The sequence below is a fragment of the Saccoglossus kowalevskii genome, chromosome 11 (genome assembly GCF_978046115.1).
Source record: "Saccoglossus kowalevskii chromosome 11, keSacKowa6.1, whole genome shotgun sequence".
In the NCBI taxonomy this organism is placed as follows: Eukaryota; Metazoa; Hemichordata; class Enteropneusta; family Harrimaniidae; genus Saccoglossus; species Saccoglossus kowalevskii.
The window spans coordinates 8,225,594-8,244,592 of NC_140651.1; the positions used below are offsets into that span (position 1 = coordinate 8,225,594).

An 18,999-nucleotide genomic window follows, 5' to 3' on the forward strand; every position below is an offset into this window, starting at 1 on the left:
AAATAGGGGTGTTTTGAGCAAAAAAACGAATAACCCTGGAGTGCACACAACACACAGAATTTCGGAACAAATCTTGCATTATTTACAGCAGCAGAATACCACAGAAATATCAGACGAAACATGGAAACACTATATATGTATTTCGGCCTGAACCCTCTCTATTGCAATTCCAGGAATTACCCCCCATATGTGCAACCATTTTCCTTCTTGGTACCACCCAAGCCTGAAAACAAAATCTTAATACCACGCTGAAGCGTTTGGTAAAAATAATATTATTATGGATTGGTAATGAAAAATTAACTGCAAAATATCAATTTAAGCAAGCCTCATAAATTAAGTTAGATTTCCTTACTCACGGAGTAAGGAAGGCTTTGTCCTCAAAGATCACATTGTAGATATTGGTATATTCATCCTCCAGCACTATGCAAACGAAATGAGTGAAAAAGGTCAAGGCAGGATATTAACTATTACTGTAAAATTCGTATTAGAAGCTGCAGCTTTTATTAAAATGGTACAATGCAAAAGAAGGGATGCGGCTTCTAGTAGAGCATCTACATACATGTATATGAGAAATGATGATTTTTTGGTTCTCAATTGTTCAAAAAGAATGGGTGCAACTTATATTAGGGATGCGGCTTCTAATACAGATTTCACTGTAATATCTTAAAAAAACATCTTATGTTTTCAGCTTGTTCTGAGAGTGATTCACATATTTACAAAGTGAAAATGCAACTTTTTAAACACCATCATTTCAATAAAAATTAAATAAAATTATTTCAGATCCCTGCAGATTAATAAAATCAAACAAATCAAATCTGAAATGACAGATAATAAATGCGTAAATCCATTACGATATTTTGTAGACAAATCGTAACGGTCAAATAAATGCATAGTAGGAGTCAAGAGAAAATGCACACCTATTCTCGATTCTATGCAATTTCTGAAGTCTCTAAAGACCAATAAATGCCTAGCATTATGATGGATGGTAAGTTCAGCTGATCAGTCATGCAAGTTTATTGAAACGCGTAATGCTGGAACTTAAGGAAGAAAAATACTCTTTCACTGGCCAGTTTAAATGCTGTAAATACAAATGTTGAGACTGCTTTCATAGAGAATGCTTTCAATTAAAATTCTGTGACTTCTCAGTTTCACAAATTAAAGTTTATTAAATCTACACCTCATAAAAATTATAGCAACTTACGTTATACTGAAAATAGAAAACAGTCTGTCAGAATTGGAACACAATATCATGAAAATGTACAAATTGGTATCAAAATTTGATTACTGAAAGAAAACAAAAAATAACATTCCGGAAATAAATACCAAAAGTACCCTGGTCCAAGTGTTGAGTGGTGTTTGCACGAGATGTATTTGGTCAGGAAAGTGGTGTTTTTGGTAACCAAAGTGGTGTTTGCATGTGGTGTAATTGCTGAGGAAAGTGGTATTTTTGGTAACCAAAGTAGTGTTTTCATGTTGTGTATTTGCTTAGGATAGTGGTGTTTTTGGTAATAAAAGTGGGGTTTATTATACGAGATGCATTTGGTTAGGAAAGTGGTAAATTTAATAATCAAAATAGTGTTTGCACGGGGTGTATATGGCTGGCAAAATGGTACTTCGGGATTTACAATACTGAAGAAGAATACAAACCATATTGTAAGGAACACCTCAGCTGCCTCATTTCTTTTTACCTTTAAGTTTAATTTGATGTCCCACCATTTAAAATAATTCATTTACATAATACAGATAATTGCCACCCATTGTCTATGGATAATGAAAATATATCGACCTAAAGAAATGTACAATATGTTCTAATACCGGTAATCGGATGAACTAAAAACATACTATTTGAGTTACTCAATCAGAAATATACAGTCTAACACAGCTTTCAGTTTTTACAGATCATTGTGTGCATTGAGGTGGTGCACACACTATGGTATCCATCAAAGTGGTATACAGTGATCATTTCAGTCATTTAGTCATAATTTATTTTCATACATACTGTAGTAATTTTATTAAAAATATCGTGTAACCAAACGTGTTCATGCTCTGATTTTCAATCACCAGATCTAAGGGGCCACAGTCGTCACTGTATTGTGTTTGACGCGGGTCCCATGCAACTGACTTATACAACACATGTTCGTTTACATGCAATTTGAATGCAAGCAGTGCAACAAAGGTGGAATTTTAAAATTATTCCATCTCTGCAGAACTTATAAGGACACTAGTTTTACAGAGCAATGGTCACCACACCTTTTTATGTTCGATATAGATCCTATAGGGTCATGTGCACAGCGTGATGACCACTGACCATTAAATGTCAAAGAATGACCAGGATATAAACGCCATATTTCCTTATTCTTCCTTAGGCCTGTGACAACCCACAGTGTTTACAAGCCATCTTTAGATCTGTCATCTGAGGCTGATATGTAGTAATCAGGACCATTTACCTATGAAGAGAAATCACATGATTTCTTATTAGATGTGATGACTGACTGGCACCATGCGTTCTCCATTTTTAAGTTGAGGGCAGACTACAACCTGAGCTGTCACCCGTCAAGCATTTTGTGGCTTTTCTCCTAGAAATTTGTTTGAATGGTTCATTTCCTCGCTATTCGTAATTTTGTTTCTGACCTTTATGCCTACAGTTACTTGTTTTCATGATTTTTTTTTTAATTCCATTCATTTTCATTTTTCAGCAGGAAATAGTGTTGAAATACCGGTACATTTTTTTTTATAATAAAATACAAAATTTATAAATAAAGTACAATTCGGGTTGTTGACAACAGTTTTTCATTGGAATATTTACAATACTGTAAACTATTTGTAAAGAAGAAGTGGAAATTTTACAGAATAATCTTGGTCACAAAATATCTAGATAACCACATTCCAGTTCCAAGCTTTAGCAAATTAACTCCCTGTACTGTACATATGAATTGACATTGATCACATAAACATTATTGATTTAATTATAACCACAACAAATATTTACAGCAACACAGACGACAGCCATCTAGCCACATATGTGAAAGTTTTCACCATTTCATTACAACAAACCCAAAATAAAGGATACTGTCAGAAAATGAATTCTACTAGACTTACCTTCATGTCATATTCAAGGACAAATGGCGGTATATCTAAATGTTCCGGTGGAACTAAATTATACAGCTGTTTCACTCCGCCTAGATTGACTATTTTGTGTTTAATACTGGAAGCAGTAAAGGTGGTGAAAAACCATGTCAGTACCTGAAAGTAAACATCAATAATATAAAATTATTCATTTATTCGGCCGTGGCCTTGACAATTTACCTTGGCAGATTTCCTGCTATAAACTTGTATTCACTGTCGACGAAATCAAACACAACAGCACATGCTCTTGCATGTCTCCATGATAAATTTCACTCAAAGACATGTGTTTTTGTCAGTTAAGCTGGGATATGATATGAGATCTAATGGTGTAAATTTGAAATTTATGCGAGTTGCTGATACAGGAATGCTGATTGATGGATCCAGTCCCTCGGTATACCCAATCAAATCATTCAATTTAACTGAGGTCAAGTACAACTTTTCCTAATATGATCATGCAAGGATTCATAGGAATGGCCATGGATGGCCAGCTTCAGTGAAAACTGTGTGAATCTATCAGATAGAGTGATAATTACAAACACTATAAACAAGTTCTTACGACTTACTCTAGACCACAATGTGGGATGAACGATGTAGAAAGTACGCAGGTTTTTCTTCCATTTGTAATCAAGTAAGTTATAAACCTGTTTAATCCATGCCAACTCAGGATGATTATTCGGTGTACTGAGAGTGTGAAAATAAACCACTACGTAATCTCTGTTAACAATAGTGTCCATTACTTGTATGAGGTACAATACAGCCTGCAAATCAAATCAGACAAATAGCGCCACCAGTGTGCAATCAAACATTCACTTTTGTTTTTACTTCTCAAAGATTCATTCAGTGTGCATAGATTACTTACTTTGTCAAGGTCTACTGTATTGGCAGAAAAGTTCCTCCCAACGAAAAAAATCACTGGCCGACCAAGATAATCGACTCCCGACTGATACAGACATCGTAAAGCCGCTATCTCAGTTAGATCCGTCTGTCTCGCTCTTTTTAACCATCGTTCATACCTAATTATGGTGTAGTGTAAAAAGAAATATTTCAAGGTGTTAATTATTCACTAGCAAATTAAAATTTTCTATGGACTCATTGCACTAAGATAAAACAATACTCTAATAAACTGAAAAGTAAAAGTACAAAACTATTTTTATCGGTTCAGATTTCAAGAACACAATTCATTTTTCACACCACATATCAAGTAAAATCTTACATCCTCACCTGCGTTGCTGGGAAACAAAGAACCGTTCCTGATGTTGTATCGTCTGTAATTTGTCCCTCCTGTCTTTATCAGGATCTTCCTCCATACTGGCAAAGGAGTGTTTACCAACACCGCTAATTTCAACCTCCATGTCTTCATGTGCATCGGGTAACAGATAACCATCGTCTTCATCTACCCGAAAATTAGGGAAAAAAAGATTAATTTGTTTGAGAGCAGCTAATTATCCTGAAATGTTAATCCCTTCAACTTCAACTTAAAAATAACAAAAATATATTTCCCCCTTTTATTTACAGGCAACACCCTTAAAATTAGTGGGATTAAATATGCTATACTCTTATAGAAAAAAAATAACCATCTACAGAAATTCACCTTCATCCTCATCTGGTCTGGCAGGATTTGTCATTATTCTGATTTGCCTTTCTTTAATGATTGGCTCGCCATCTTCGTTACCAATGTCTTCTGGTATTTTATCAAACGCCCATCGTTCTTCTTCTTTGCTGCGTGGGAAATACACTGGGAGTTGCTGTTTGTAAATTTCCTGGAAAATTGAAGAAAACGATAAATTATAAAAACTTCTGTGAAAGAAAGGAGCTCCAATTTATAAACTTGTATTGTTGAATTATCGAGTACTGATAAAACAATAAAGAGAATGAGGATCAGACGTTTTTTTCTTCCTACTGTGCATGGATGTACAAAGTACCAGCAAACCTAGTTATTCCTAAATTTTGTCAGATGATCATTTGAATATAATACATTGTAATAGCCTTTCAAAAAAAATAGGATTAAAGTGCCTTGATTTCAAACTAAAGTTTAAACTTTTTTTCACAAAATGGCCATCGTTCTGAAGTAAACAAATCCAATTTCTATGATTTGCTGCTGAACTTTTGCCCAATTTTAGTAACTTTTGGTAACAAACAAACAAGAATATATTTAATGTTTATCATTTTATATTCACAATTATGATGAAAATAAGCAAGCAGTTACAACATAACATTGATTCAACATTAAATTGATGAGCATAGAAAACTGATTAAAACCATACGTTAACACTCACCTCATCAATTTCACTTACAACAAAAACAATGACATCGAACGTTTCACCGTATTTTTCTAAGAAACGCCGAACAGTTCCTACGAAGATAAAAGAATATATTCACCATTAGGGTCTAGGGTGACATTACAAATGTGCTTTGAAACAATCGAAAAAAAAAACATTTTTCTGAAATGAAAAAGTATTGGTGCATTGGACACTGTGTGCTACATTCATACTGCACTATATCAACAATACAAAATGTCCAATACTGGATGGTATTAATCATCCCAGCAACAAAGTTAACTTTTTTCATTGTCATAAGTTTACCATTCTCTGTTCACTGCAAAATCATACGTTATGCTTGAAACCATAAAAATATTTTTTGGGTATTTACATGCTCAATAATGTACTATACACATTTGACCATAGTTAATAGCTGGAGTAAGTCTATCTTAAAATCTGAAAACATTGAACTAAAAAAACATAGTTAAATTTTGGTGGCCTTGCCTTTGTAATACTATATTATATTCTTTATCATATTTTTTTTTCAATATTAATATGGATTGTGATAATTAATTTTTTATCTTGCATGTGTTATAAATAGTATGTTGGTGTGTTTGCAAATGTGTATTACCTACTGTAAAATGACTAATTTTCACTGGGTTTAAATTTTGCTGATTTACCATTTCAGGCATATTCAGGGTTTTATCATTTAGATAATGTGTTCTATGCTAAATTTTACATATTCACTGGGTTTTAATTTAGCGCATTTTCCAATCAGCGAAATAAGCAAAATTAAAACCCAGTGAATAATTAACCCCTGCAACAATTCTCTCTATGAGTTGACATTGAGACCTATGGGCAAGGTAAAAGCAGAATTTAATTTCAAAATCAATTAAATCATTTGAATTTTGCAGCAAATGTTTGGTCCACACCTTCTCGCAGTGACTTTTGTCATATATAGGAAATTGTTTCCAATTAGTCCAAAAATATACCTTAAAATATGCAAAATGTTGTATCAAAAGTTTGGTTGGAAAAATGATGGTGGTTCAATGGATTATATCTCATTCACATGCTATTTGATATATTGATATAGCATAAACAAATATTGAACATTATTTACACCCAAGCTCATTTCATTGTTTTGTTTCATTTTTTAGTAAAAGTCATGATACATGTGGTATTTCTTTTTTTTGCCCAGTTGGGTACTGGAAGAAGAGTATCTCGGTCTGTATCCTTCCCAGGGCCCTGAGAATGGTTTATTGATTGTTTCATATGGCCTGGTGACAAGGAGTGACTAGTTACCAGGAGTACCGGTAATTATTGGCGATCTGCTCCGCTAGGATTGCCCTTATAATCACTTTTGTCGTTTTGTGTGTGTGTGTGTGTGTGTGTGTATCTGTGTGTGTACATTTCCACCAATGTTTTCACGTATGATTTCTTCTGTGATTTTTTTGGCTTGGCCGATTTCTTTCAAACTTGGCAGGTAGGTCACACCTTCACCCTAGTTATAAGGAAAAATCTGGAAAACTTTTTTGGCCCACCGTTGCCATAGCAACAGCCAAAAAACTGGTTTTTGGATAGCTTCGCGCCAAATGTATCTCCTCCTACAAATTTGGGATAAAACACCTCAGACATAGCTCATTCTACTCAGCTTGAGTGTGGGCACAAAGTTACTATTTGAATTTTTGATATCTGTTTTCATTACTGAGAAATTTGACCCCAAAGTTGGGGTAACTTTTCACCAGCAACGGCTCGGCTGGTTTTGTTCATACTTCACAGGTAGGTCGTGCAGTCACTAATTGGAAAAAAATCCTGGCCCACCACTGCCATTGCAACATCCAAAAACTGATTTTTGAATACTTTCGCCCCAAATGTATTACCTCCTACCAGTTTTGTACACAGTCAGCTGGCATCGGTGTCGCTGGGTGTATATGATAAAGGGAAGTTGTGCAACCAAATTTGCTGAGTTCGCAGTTTTTCGGCAATAAAAAAATAACTAAGGCAACAACTCACGGTTTTTCAGCATTTTTGTAATAAAGACATTATTCTCTATCAATAATCCGCCCAAAACAGGAACATTTCTACTACTTCTTGTGTTTTTTCGACGTTTTTCGAAAAACGTGCGATTAGGCTGCGAAAGTAGAACATTCCGGAGGGGGCGAAACGGAAGAGCCAAATTTAACGCGTAAAAATAGAACGCGTATTTTGACCTCTATGCGGTCGTTGCCAAAGAGCCCTGCGTCCATCGCCTGGCGATGCTCTTCTGTTTCACCAGTTGCGTTTTTTTGACTAAAATTTGGGCAGTACTGTCATTCACAAAAATTGATGAATAAATTAATATACATAAAATATGAATCACGGGCTAATTCAATGGTCACTGAACACTCCACTACTAAACAATCTGTGGCAAGATAGTAGCGTACTGTATATTTGACCCAGATTTGACAAGCGTGGTACAGTTTTTTGCACGTGTCCGTAATAACGCGCACAAAGGATTGTGGAACAGAGTTCTTTATTTGCTGGCATTCTTGACTTTTGACTGCAGTTTTATATTTTAGAGTAAATGCTTCTGATATGCTCTTACATTGCTTAATATCCGTCTGAAATTCTGGACTGTGGTCATATTTTTCGATTAGGAGTCGTATATTTAAATAACTCACCGTGACTAGTGTTTTGCATTATGAAGTATATTATTATGAAGGTCAACACACTGTACTTTAGGTAAATATTTATCATTTCGTTATTTCATTATTTCGCTTTCCAGTATTTACAGGAAACGCTTCATTCTAGAAAATGCTATCGCAAAACGGTTGGAAATAATAAATGTAAAAGCAGAATACGTCCTAGCACAGTCACTCTACTAGGAGAGTGACTGTGGTCCTAGTAATTAACTAAGTGACTTCTAAAGACTGAATGGTGTTTGCGAACTTCGTATTAGTTATAAACCGACGTTAGCTTCACGTTTATGTCACACCATGGAAACAGCCAAAAACATGTTGCTTGTTTTTGAGCGGAGCGGATCGCCAACCAGCCTACCGGCTTGTTTGGATAAAAACAATTTTTGGAAATATTGTTATAATTTGATTTAAATTTCCTTTACTGAATATGTGTACCAGTAGTTTTTGTTTATACATAATTTCTGTTCAGTAATTTTTCCTTTAGATTATGTTTTTAAAATTGTTTCCATGCATATAATAAGGACAAACACTGTCACTGTCACTGTATGAATGACAGGAAAGAAAGGACAAAGGTCATAGCAATGTTGTGGCATCAAAACACTGCCTGGAATTCAACAGATGCAAAAGTATTTGGTTGTTGACTGTCACTGTTGTCTCTCCTGACTTTTTTTTGTTTGTAAGTGCAAATTGCAAGTGCTAGTGCTGACACATAGTGCATTTTGCCACAGAAGTCATTTCGTGTTTGGGACTACATGACAGGGCTGTGTGGCCATCTACCTATCAAATGGCAATTTAATGCGCTATCCTGGCATCAACCAGGCTCTGTCGAACACAAGCACTTGTGGACCTTAACCAAGGTTCCCCCAAAGTCGCATTTGTGAATGAATCTCGGCCAGTGGAATTGACCTTCCCATTGAGTCTGTGGCACACTCACCCAGGGTAGGGGTCGACCCTTTGATGTTCAGCCTAAGGTAGGATTTGAACTTGGGTCTACCGATCATGAGTTTGATACAACAACCACTATGCTACCAGTGACCGGTATTTGGGTGTTTTAACATTTAACAAGAGAACTGGTGATGGTTGTGAACCATAACTGCCTCAGCACAAAGGCTGTTGTGTAATATCAGGGAATGTAAAGGGAAATGTATTGTAGTGTTACCTCTGTATAATTTACAATATATCTGGATTAACCTTCACTATTAAGGACAATATGGGAGTAGAAGCAATAAAATAAATAAAATAAAAACATACAAAAAACTAAGCTAATACATTACTGTAACAGAGAAAACAAATATTAAGACTAAATTATCATACAATAACAGTGTTCTCCACAAGGGGTTTTAGGCGGGCGGCCCGCCCATCAAGTTTTACGGCCGCCTAGTAACTCTCAACACCCGCCCACCAACGTACATCCAGCTGAAATTATTTGTAAAAAGCTTTCATTGTTCTTCCCAAGCCTGAACAAAGGAGTAGTTGCCCAACCCTTTATTTTGCTATTGTTTCAAAAGTCCAAACATAAACAATGACCACTGGAAGTCTGCAAGCAGTTATCAAATGTATTCATGGCAATGTGTCAATCGCCTGAATTCATCGTCGCCCGACATTGTTGCCACTTATTGCTCACGATACGCAACTACAGTGGTTTAAATTTACAGCTGTATTTTTAATAATAGTCTTCCGATCACGAAAGAAAGAAGTAAATACGAACGAAATGTATATGCACAGTAAATAAACAAATATATTAGCAGATTGCATGTAAACTCGAACAAAAATTAAAATTCTAGACGTATTTACAACGTTCGCTCGATTTTCATCGTGAAAACAGCATGGAGTAGGCAAACTGGTGACCTTTTGGCCTACCCCATTCAACGACCGTCGGCCACCCACCGTTGTTGGCGCTGTAACGATTTAGTATCTAAGTTGCATAGGGGAACAGCGCATTCTGGGTGTTCGTGTACTAAATTCGGAAAGCGGTAATAAACATCAAACATGGCTGCCGGATTACTAGTAGTTTACCGCGAGTATTTGTAATTGAATAATATTTTAGTTATCTTTTCCATGTTTTTTTTCAATTTATCCATTTTTTATGTCTAATCTTTCGAGAACATAGCAGATTCTTTTCTTGTGCCGATTGCTAGCATTTTTTCTTGAATTCCAAAACGTGTGAAAACGCAACGTATCGTGACTGTAAATGCGTAAATGCATCTTACCGTCCGTCGGCACGGGTGAGTACTGATGCCACAAATAAAAAATGTTATGAGTTTTATTTTGACAAATCGTCCGTTTTGGCGTCGGGGACAAATCATCTCGTATATTTTCTACATTATAACTCTTGTACTTGCTCTTGGTTACTCGAATTGCATTTCATGAACGTAGAATAATTTGCGAACGTGTAAATCACCGATTTCAAACTTTTTGCATTTCGTAAATAATAATAGTGACCAATCTGTTTGTATTTCAAAAAATTGTAACATGTTTCAATTAAATTAAAAAGAGAATAGTAAATAACTTAGTGTGTATTGCAGTTCATGACATAAATGCTAGAATGCAGTATGTAAATGACATGCAAATAAATATGCAAATTTATGCTAATTAGGCCACCCACCAGCTATTTTGCATTGTGGAGAACACTGAATAAAAAGATAATCTATTAGCAAGGGGTATTCCGTTGTGTCTGTCAGTCTCAGTTTTCAAGTTATGGTCACTGAGGCGAAATTATTTAAACTTTCGCGCATCTCAATATTTTGCAGGGTAACAAGGTAGGTTTCAAAAGCAAAATTGTTTTTTTTAATTATCTGTATGTTCTTAATTATTTATATTTCATTTTGTTTTGACTGAATTTCATTGTTGTCAACCAGGTTAGACTGGTTGATGTTATTCAAAAGGGAGTCTACCATTTACCATTAATTTCTTAATATTAATAATTTACTATTAAACTCGAAAACATCGTAATGTTATTACTTCTACGCCAGGTAACACCAAATAAAACCAACATCGATATAGAATTACTGTGGCCAATGACATTGAAATTTGCTCTTCCATAAAACAGCAGTTTCCCTTTTCTAATAATCAAAACTACCCTTGATACCCTGAAGAAGTATGTCCATTGTTTCACAACAACGACTGTCCCAAGAGATTTTCGTCTTCTCAATTTCTCAAGATAAACGTCCCAGGGTTGTTTTGTTTACTAGAATGAAATGTCCTTTGGCAGCATTTCTTGAATTAATTTCCATTGCACAAAAAAGCAGCAAATACTGTTACTGAAGCACAGAATTGGCATGAATTTTTTCCCTAGCCAATCACGCAAACTACAAATCAAGACTTTTACCGCGTCCATAGTTGTTGACAGCCGATGGATGATGATGGATGTATTGTGACGAATTTTGACCCCCGGATTCTGACCTTGCTTTCTTGCCACATTTACTGGCCTTTCATACCCGTTTAATTTCATTTCATTAATTCATCCAGATTCGATGATATTTTATATTTAATCCCAACCTTCATTTCACAGTCACTCTAGTTTTTACTTTTCTAAAATTATTTTACTGATCAAAAGACTTTTCACTCCCATCATGCAATCTCCCATAGTACTTCTGCAGACACAGCGGCGATCGCCAACATATCTACAAATAACCTCGCTCTCAGGAGCTGAGGAATAATGCTAAAGACATTTCATGATGGTCAGTTTTCATGAAGAAAGGGTATTTCAGTGACATGTTCCCCTAAGAAAGATCTGTATTTAGACTTTGAAATATGAAAAAAGTAATTCAAGTGCGAGATGTAGTAGCAGTGAACTTACTGATGGCAATATGAGCACCTTCCTCAGGAGGATATCCTCTTCTCACAGAATTGATTACACTTAATGCTACTGATAACATGTTCTCTTCCCTGATGTTAAGAATAAAAGAGTACATCAACGAATAGCATCATTTATTTAATACAACACATCTCCTCTCCTCTCCTCTCTGGCAAGAATATCTTGGTATTTGGTTTACAGATGCAAGTCAAAATGTTTGTAGCACGTATCAAAGATACTTGCCAGTCTTGTGACAAGCTGTGTTCAGAGTTGAACGATGTAATTATTCCTAAAATTTTAATTAAGCTTATTAAGAATACTAACCTTGAAATTTGTAAAACTTTTCTGTAACAACTATATAAAGCAGTTTCAGCTGCTGTCTTGTACTTTAGATTATAGCGTGGGCCAACAGTATGTATGACGTATCTACTCGGTAGATTGTATCCTTTAGTTACTTTCACCTCTCCTGTCCTACAAGCTAAAAAAACAATCGTTTGATTAATCAATTAGTCATTACATTGGGAGGAGACCATACGAAAATATTGGCCTCCAATAAAAGACTGACTACAGTGTGTCAAAATCGTGAAAATATGATTGGCCCTTTGCGACCAATAGCAATTAAGCATATATATTGGTCCATGGTCATGGCTGAAAAGAGTGTCTGGAATAATTTAGAAAAAAGGCATTTATGATACCATTCATATGGGTCTATAGTGTAAATTTATGTACATGGGAAATTCGCACATTAAGTTTGTGGAGAAAAAAATTCTCAAATTTGCTTTTGTATGCATTAATCTGATTGGGTAATGAGATATTACTAGCATAGTACCTGGGCATATAGTGAGTGGAATGTTGCACAGAAGCCTAAGACCTCCCAGACTGTGTGGTGTTTGCATAAATCTAAATAGGTAATGAGGTATTACTAGCATTGTACCTAGGCATATAGTGAGTGGAATGTCACATATATGTCTATGACATCCCATGGTGTGTGATGTTTGCATAAATCTGAATAGGTAATGAGATATTACTAGCATCATACCTAGGCAATAGTGAGTAGCATATAGTGAGGGAAATACTGCATAGATTCTAGGCTATGGACATCTCATGAAAATTTATTAAAGAGAAAAAAACATTGATAATGAAATTATATGCATTTATAAATACTCACTTTTGATATTTTTGCGACATTCTTGTCGTAACCCTGGTCCAGCTTTCTCAAATATTCTATCGCTGATTGGGTTCCTGTCATTTAAAGCCTCGTTCGTAGCATGTACAATCGCAGTAGTGTTTATATCAGTGATGTCACCAGCCCTGAATATCAGATAAATAATGATATAACATTACATAATTAAATTAATTAAATCATGCAGCAAATTGAAATTTGAATTAGAAGTACAAGATAAATAGTGCAAACATAGCATAGATAATAGTCACACAATGTTCTGCATCCTTCCCAAGGACTGACTGATTTGTTATCTTTTAATTAATTTGTTTATTACTAGCAAGGTTCAAGGTTGAAGCATTTGTCATCTATAAAACTAAAGTAAAAAAAATAGGGAAGTACAATCAGCGTAAAGTACATTGTCAAAATGACAAACAAGAGTACATATCTCAGTCAGTCAGTCAGCACGGTACAGTCAGTGGTTGAAATTCGAAAATCAAAATTGAGTGATGGTAGCGAAAATATAGTTTAGTCACAGTCCCTCTATCACGAGGGACTGTGGTTTAGTCATGTAAACTTTTGACTGTTGATCTTTCATTAGAGTTACAAGTAATCATTTTATCACAAATGGGCGTGATTTTAATTAACATGCAACTAAAACTGACACCCAGAAGACAAACCTAATTATAATTAGTACAATAACATGGATGAATTCAGGCAAATTTTCCTTAAATGGCGGTAGTAGTCACGCTGTGCATATGCGACATTTGTGTTGATAAACATTGATTGTCCCACAATCAAATGCGCTCTTCTAATGCAAATCAGATGTATAAGGTTTGACCTGGGCGCGACTGGCACTGATTACGACCGGAGACTCCTTTGATACCTTCCAATCACCTACACAATAATTAATTAAAACTTGGTAATGTCTCAGTTTGTACGAGTCGCCATCTTTATTTATATGAGACCCATATGTCTTGCACCTGCGAGGCGCGACGACAACCATCCTTTATGTGATGATTTGGTGAATTTGTTTGGTACCATCCTCCTCAAATGTAATCCAGATGTCCTTGCTGAAATCTTTAAAGCACAGACATAATTTATTTGAAGATTTTAGTCCTTATTATAATCAAAGCATGGAGATCTGTTTATATCTCCATGATCAGAGCAACAAACAAAATCACAAAACAACAAAATATCATAGAATGATGAACTCTGGCTCCAAAGGTCACAAAGGTGACCATGAGGTCAATGCAAACGATTAGATCAAGGTAATCTTTCATTAGTTTGGTAAAAAACTGTGAAAACTTAGGTTACTTGACCTCTTAATCTTTTGATGTCAAAGTCAACTTTATTGCTATTCACAAAAGTAACTCGCACAATTGTTTTCAAATTTTTTACGTATAATCGATGAGGTATTATGACATTTGGGCCAAAATTAAGAAATAAACTATAGAAAAATACATAAAAATGTACAAAACCAAGGCTCGAAAACTAACAGCATTTAAAGGGTTAAGCAAACAATGACTATGGGGTCGACTTAGGATTAGGGGTAAGGGGTATAATGGAACATCTTTCCTTAATTTTGGGGGTGATGGAGGGTAAGTGTAGGTTTTGAATTGGGTTAAGCATGGGTTAAGGGTGAGGGATTCCCCTTAATTAGTAATATTAGAATTCCTTGGTATTACGTAATTTTTGCATACAAGTAACTCGGCTCACCCAGTACATATGTCAGCTGAACACTGATGTCGCAAATCACTTACCATAATATAACTTTGCTATTCACATCAACACGAACAGGAAATCGGGAATTCTGCTCCCCCTCTTCTTGGTCTCCAGCGGTTTTCCTGAACGCTGGATAACCTGGCACCTCAGTGTCTGACCATCGTGTCAACGAGTATGTATCGACAATGTCAAGTTTAGCTCCAAGTGGATCATCCATTTTGCCTAACGTCTCTGGTCCCTATACATGTAGTGCCTAATGCTTGCACTCACTCACTCAAAGGTCAAGTCCGGAAACAAAAACACACTTTTCGTCACACGTGAACCAGTAGTCACAAATAAGTACAAGTATAAATTTAAACTACAGGCTGTACCTGTCAAAACAACAGCAAAGCTCATGTGGCCGTTCTCAAATAAATCAGAATAGTTTGGGCAAAATGCAGGCAGTGAAACATACGTCCACAGGCACAGCCGAACTCAATCAGGTGACCTGGACGAGAGAACTGATCATGTTAATACCGCTGCGGATTGTTATTCCTCACTGTGACAGACACCGCTTCGTTGATTTTGCCGGGATCAAACACAATGGATTGATATGTTTCTCGACGAGGAATCCTTTGTACCACACTGCACCAAGCGATATATTAAAGTGGTAGTCGATTATTTTCCTTCGAGAAAGACGAACTCCGATAGCACAGCAGCCATTTTGGTTTTGACGACAGTCATGTGACACTACTCCCAACATGCTCCGCGCCGAAGCAAACTTTTCGGTCGCTTCAGATATATATTCAACTAACTTAATATTAAAAATATGTCATATTATGCGTGAACGCGCGAGAACTACATGTAACAAGCAACAAATTAATATCATAAACTAAAGCAACATCTGTACTTAAAAGTGCGTGTGTGTGTGTAAGGGGTGTACAGGCAAAAAATCACCGTGACTGACTTGAAGAGAGCTGGAAAAAGGATCTGATCGACTCGAGATGAAATAAATCTGTCAGAATTATGTTTTATTTATTATTGAACATAGAAGTTATCAGGGGTCGGGCAATGTCATTATTATATGACGATTTTCAGGCGATTTACCGAACATGAATATGCTGATCTGTCGTTGGTTTCCTGGAACGGGACTGCGCTTAATATTTCACCTAGTACCACATCCGTTGGAAATCAACTGGCAGGAAATGCTGAAAAAAAACTTTCCCATCTACCGTCAACTGAAAGTCACGCGAGATTTGAAGAAATTCTGCGGGACTTGCTATATTCGAAATTTTGTTCTAAAATTCTATTTTCATTATGACGCGTCGCGCAATATTCCGAACTCAGAAAGTCGTGTTGTTAGCAACCAGTTCAGTTCACTCAGTTCACTCAGTGATCCTCGATTAATCACTTCTTTTATACAATTACAAATTATTGTATCCAGTTTACGACATAATCCAATATGTACCAAGAAGAGAACAACGCGTGGTATTCTTTTTCAAAGTTTCTTGACAAGTTCAAGGGAAGTAACAGGTGAGTTTACCATTTGTGCACACGTTCGTAACTTTACACCGCGGTCCACCATGCGCATACGCACGATACTTTGTGGTATATTTCATTGGAGGTTGAACTTAAAAATTACTCGCTGTATTGTCAAGGATTGCGAGTAAGGCGTAGTAACAATGGTCTAATGGAAACACCTTGTTTTGTTTTCCGAATATTTACTTCGCGATAGTGTTCCGTAGCCTCCATATGTTTTGCCAAATTCCTGTTATGTGATTGTGAAGTTCAAATCTTCATAAATTAATACATCTCTTTTCCTTTTTCAGAAATGTGATTCACGCAGAGGTCAATATCCCTCTTCAGGCAATAAGAGAGGTTCGCCCAAGTGCAAACGGTGAGGATTTACATGGAAATTCTACTGTGAACCGCGAACAGCGCCACCATACAAAATTGTCCGAAACTCCCAAGTGTCACGTAGACGGGACGCGATCACCTATTGTAAAATCTCAAAGCGATACTGGGGACAATATTTCTACCAAATCACACGTAAGCATGTTGTCGCGAGTAAGAAGGCGGGCTAAACAGAAAAATGCTGCGAGTTGCATCAAAGATAAATCGGAACCTACTAGAGAAAAAGACATTGCGAGAAAAGTAAAATCTGAAGGCAAAGTTAATGGGAAACCACTTTTCTGTATTGGTAAAAACAAAATCGAACCATATGTTGAATGTCCCAAGAAAATCGACAAATCGCCTGAGCACTCAAAAACCGATGAAAAATTGATCTCCGCCAAAGAAAGAATGACGTGTTCGGAAGGAAGACAGCAATGTCCTTGCCGTGACAACGAACCGGCGGATAGAGTAGTCACCGTCGGTGAAAATAGAAACTATATAATGAAACGTTTTCTGAAGGACACTATTTACTGTAATAACTCGTTTCCTAATCCATGCGAACTGAACATAGACCTTTCAGGTGTGATAACTCCAGATGATCGAAAAAGTCGCAGAATGGAACTTAGTAATTTAAACGACCGCAATATGCAACGAGACAGTGACAGTGACTCGGATATATCATGTCTGTTTCTGCCTGATGATTTTTATCAAGATAGTTTGAGGGAGTTCGATGGCAGATCGGAATTATCGTGCGTAATATCGGACGTGGGCGCATCTAAAGATAGCCGTAAAATCACATATCATCGTCCACTTCCAGTGTGCCCAGCTACCTGTCAACCTATACACGGGGTTAGTAAGGAAACCATAGTAACGAGACCGGGTCCGCTGGATCGCCAACATGAGCGTGCAGTTAGTTCTGAAAAATATACGAGACCACGCCCTCATACGAGGCCATTACCACCACCACCTGCTGAAACACGTGCTTTGTCACGCCCCTCCGCCGAGAGTAGACACAGACGTCGCTCATCAGTCAGTCAACGTTCACTACCACACCCACCTACCAATTCAACACCCCGTAAAGTATTTATAGACGACGATACTTTCACCAGACCGAACCGCAATCTTGTTCGCCCAGCTGTCCAAACCATGATTGACAACGTCTTTGCAAGAATCGCACGCTTGAAAGTGCGTTTTTCCCAGATAAAATCTCGGACGCTGGGTAGAAAATAAACACCATATTACTATTATTGTCATTAACAATTTTAAGTCTACATGTTACAAAATAAAATCGATTATATAAACGTTATATATGAGTTGACTTCATGATATCTTCGACAAGGCAGAACAAGGAGGTCTGGGACAGGTCGTGCTGTACTTGTTTATTATGCGCCTACAACTACATTTTCATCTGAACACTTAATATATCCACCGTGAACGAATCATGTCGTAATCACTAGACTTGTTTACAAGTCTTCTTGTTTTTCGCAAAAAATAAATGCGATAAAAATAGCAAAAAATGTCATTTGTTGTCGCATTTTTTTTTAGAAATCAATGAAGACAATAATAATAATTGTGCAATATACTACAGTATTGTAAAAAACGAATGAACCAGTAGTTAATTTTCTAGAGGGCTCGCCTTAAAAAGAGTCTAAATATACACACGTGAGCCCCAGGTGACGTTACACGTATGATCTGTAAATGTTCTTTCAGGGATTCTTGAAGCCACATAATGCGCTACCAATATTAAGTTCACTGCTAATGTTATTACAACGATACGATTGTCTAACAACTAGAACAAAAATGTGCTCCACTAAATGCGATTCGCAATTAAAGGGTGGTGGTCGTCGCGATGCGCATGTGCGACATCAGTGTTGATAAACAATGATTTCCCCATAATTCAATGCGCTCTTCTAATGGAAATCACAAGTATGAGGTTTGACCTGGGCGCGACTTGCACTGATTACGAACGTAGGCTCCTTCGATACCTTCAAATCATCTAAAACATGCCTAATTAAAGCTTTGTAACGTCTTATTGATCCGCACAACAAGTTGCCATATTTGTTTATATGAGACCCACATATCTCAAGCATGCGTGGCGCGACGACTAACGCCCTTTAAAATGATTTCTCGTCGTTGCCAGGTAGAAGCAAACCTTAATGACACTGTATGACCTATGAAGTTTAATGTCTAATTCCACAGTCACTGTGCGAATCCCTGATAACAGTTCTTCTTGTCTGAGGTATATACCCCCGGTATATTTTAAGGTTGCCCTGGAAGATTTTGAAGTCTGAAACTAGTATTTTCAATTTTAAATCATTCCTTGTCACTGCTAGTATCATGATTTATATTTCAGTCAGTTTGACAGTGGTTGCCATGACATAT

At 36.5% G+C, this 18,999-nt stretch overlaps 1 protein-coding gene across 1 annotated transcript; it reads right to left on the reverse strand.

Moving 5' to 3' along the window:
* Window positions 1-1,146: 1,146 nt before the first annotated feature.
* Window positions 1,147-15,454, reverse strand: LOC100368624 (protein GDAP2 homolog). The gene is made up of 11 exons (XM_002733810.4): window positions 14,784-15,454; window positions 13,027-13,169; window positions 12,183-12,336; window positions 11,862-11,950; window positions 5,403-5,479; window positions 4,718-4,886; window positions 4,348-4,519; window positions 3,986-4,139; window positions 3,690-3,884; window positions 3,100-3,243; window positions 1,147-2,447 (listed from the first exon to the last, which is right to left on the reverse strand). Exons 1-11 carry the CDS (start codon window positions 14,960-14,962, stop codon window positions 2,388-2,390), a joined length of 1,536 nt encoding a protein of 511 aa, XP_002733856.2. The 5' UTR covers window positions 14,963-15,454; the 3' UTR covers window positions 1,147-2,387.
* Window positions 15,455-18,999: the final 3,545 nt, after the last annotated feature.

What these genes read in the sequence shown, in the direction of transcription:
- LOC100368624 (XM_002733810.4), bottom strand. Translation starts at nt 14,962, where the DNA reads ATGGATGATCCACTTGGAGCTAAACTTGACATTGTCGATACATACTCG. An exon ending in ATGTCGCAAAAATATCAAAA is followed by an intron (nt 12,337 to 13,026) that starts GTGAGTATTTAT and finishes TTGTTTTTTTAG; the next exon opens with CTTGTAGGACAGGAGAGGTG. An exon ending in TCCTTGAATATGACATGAAG is followed by an intron (nt 2,448 to 3,099) that starts GTAAGTCTAGTA and finishes TTCTCTTCATAG; the next exon opens with GTAAATGGTCCTGATTACTA.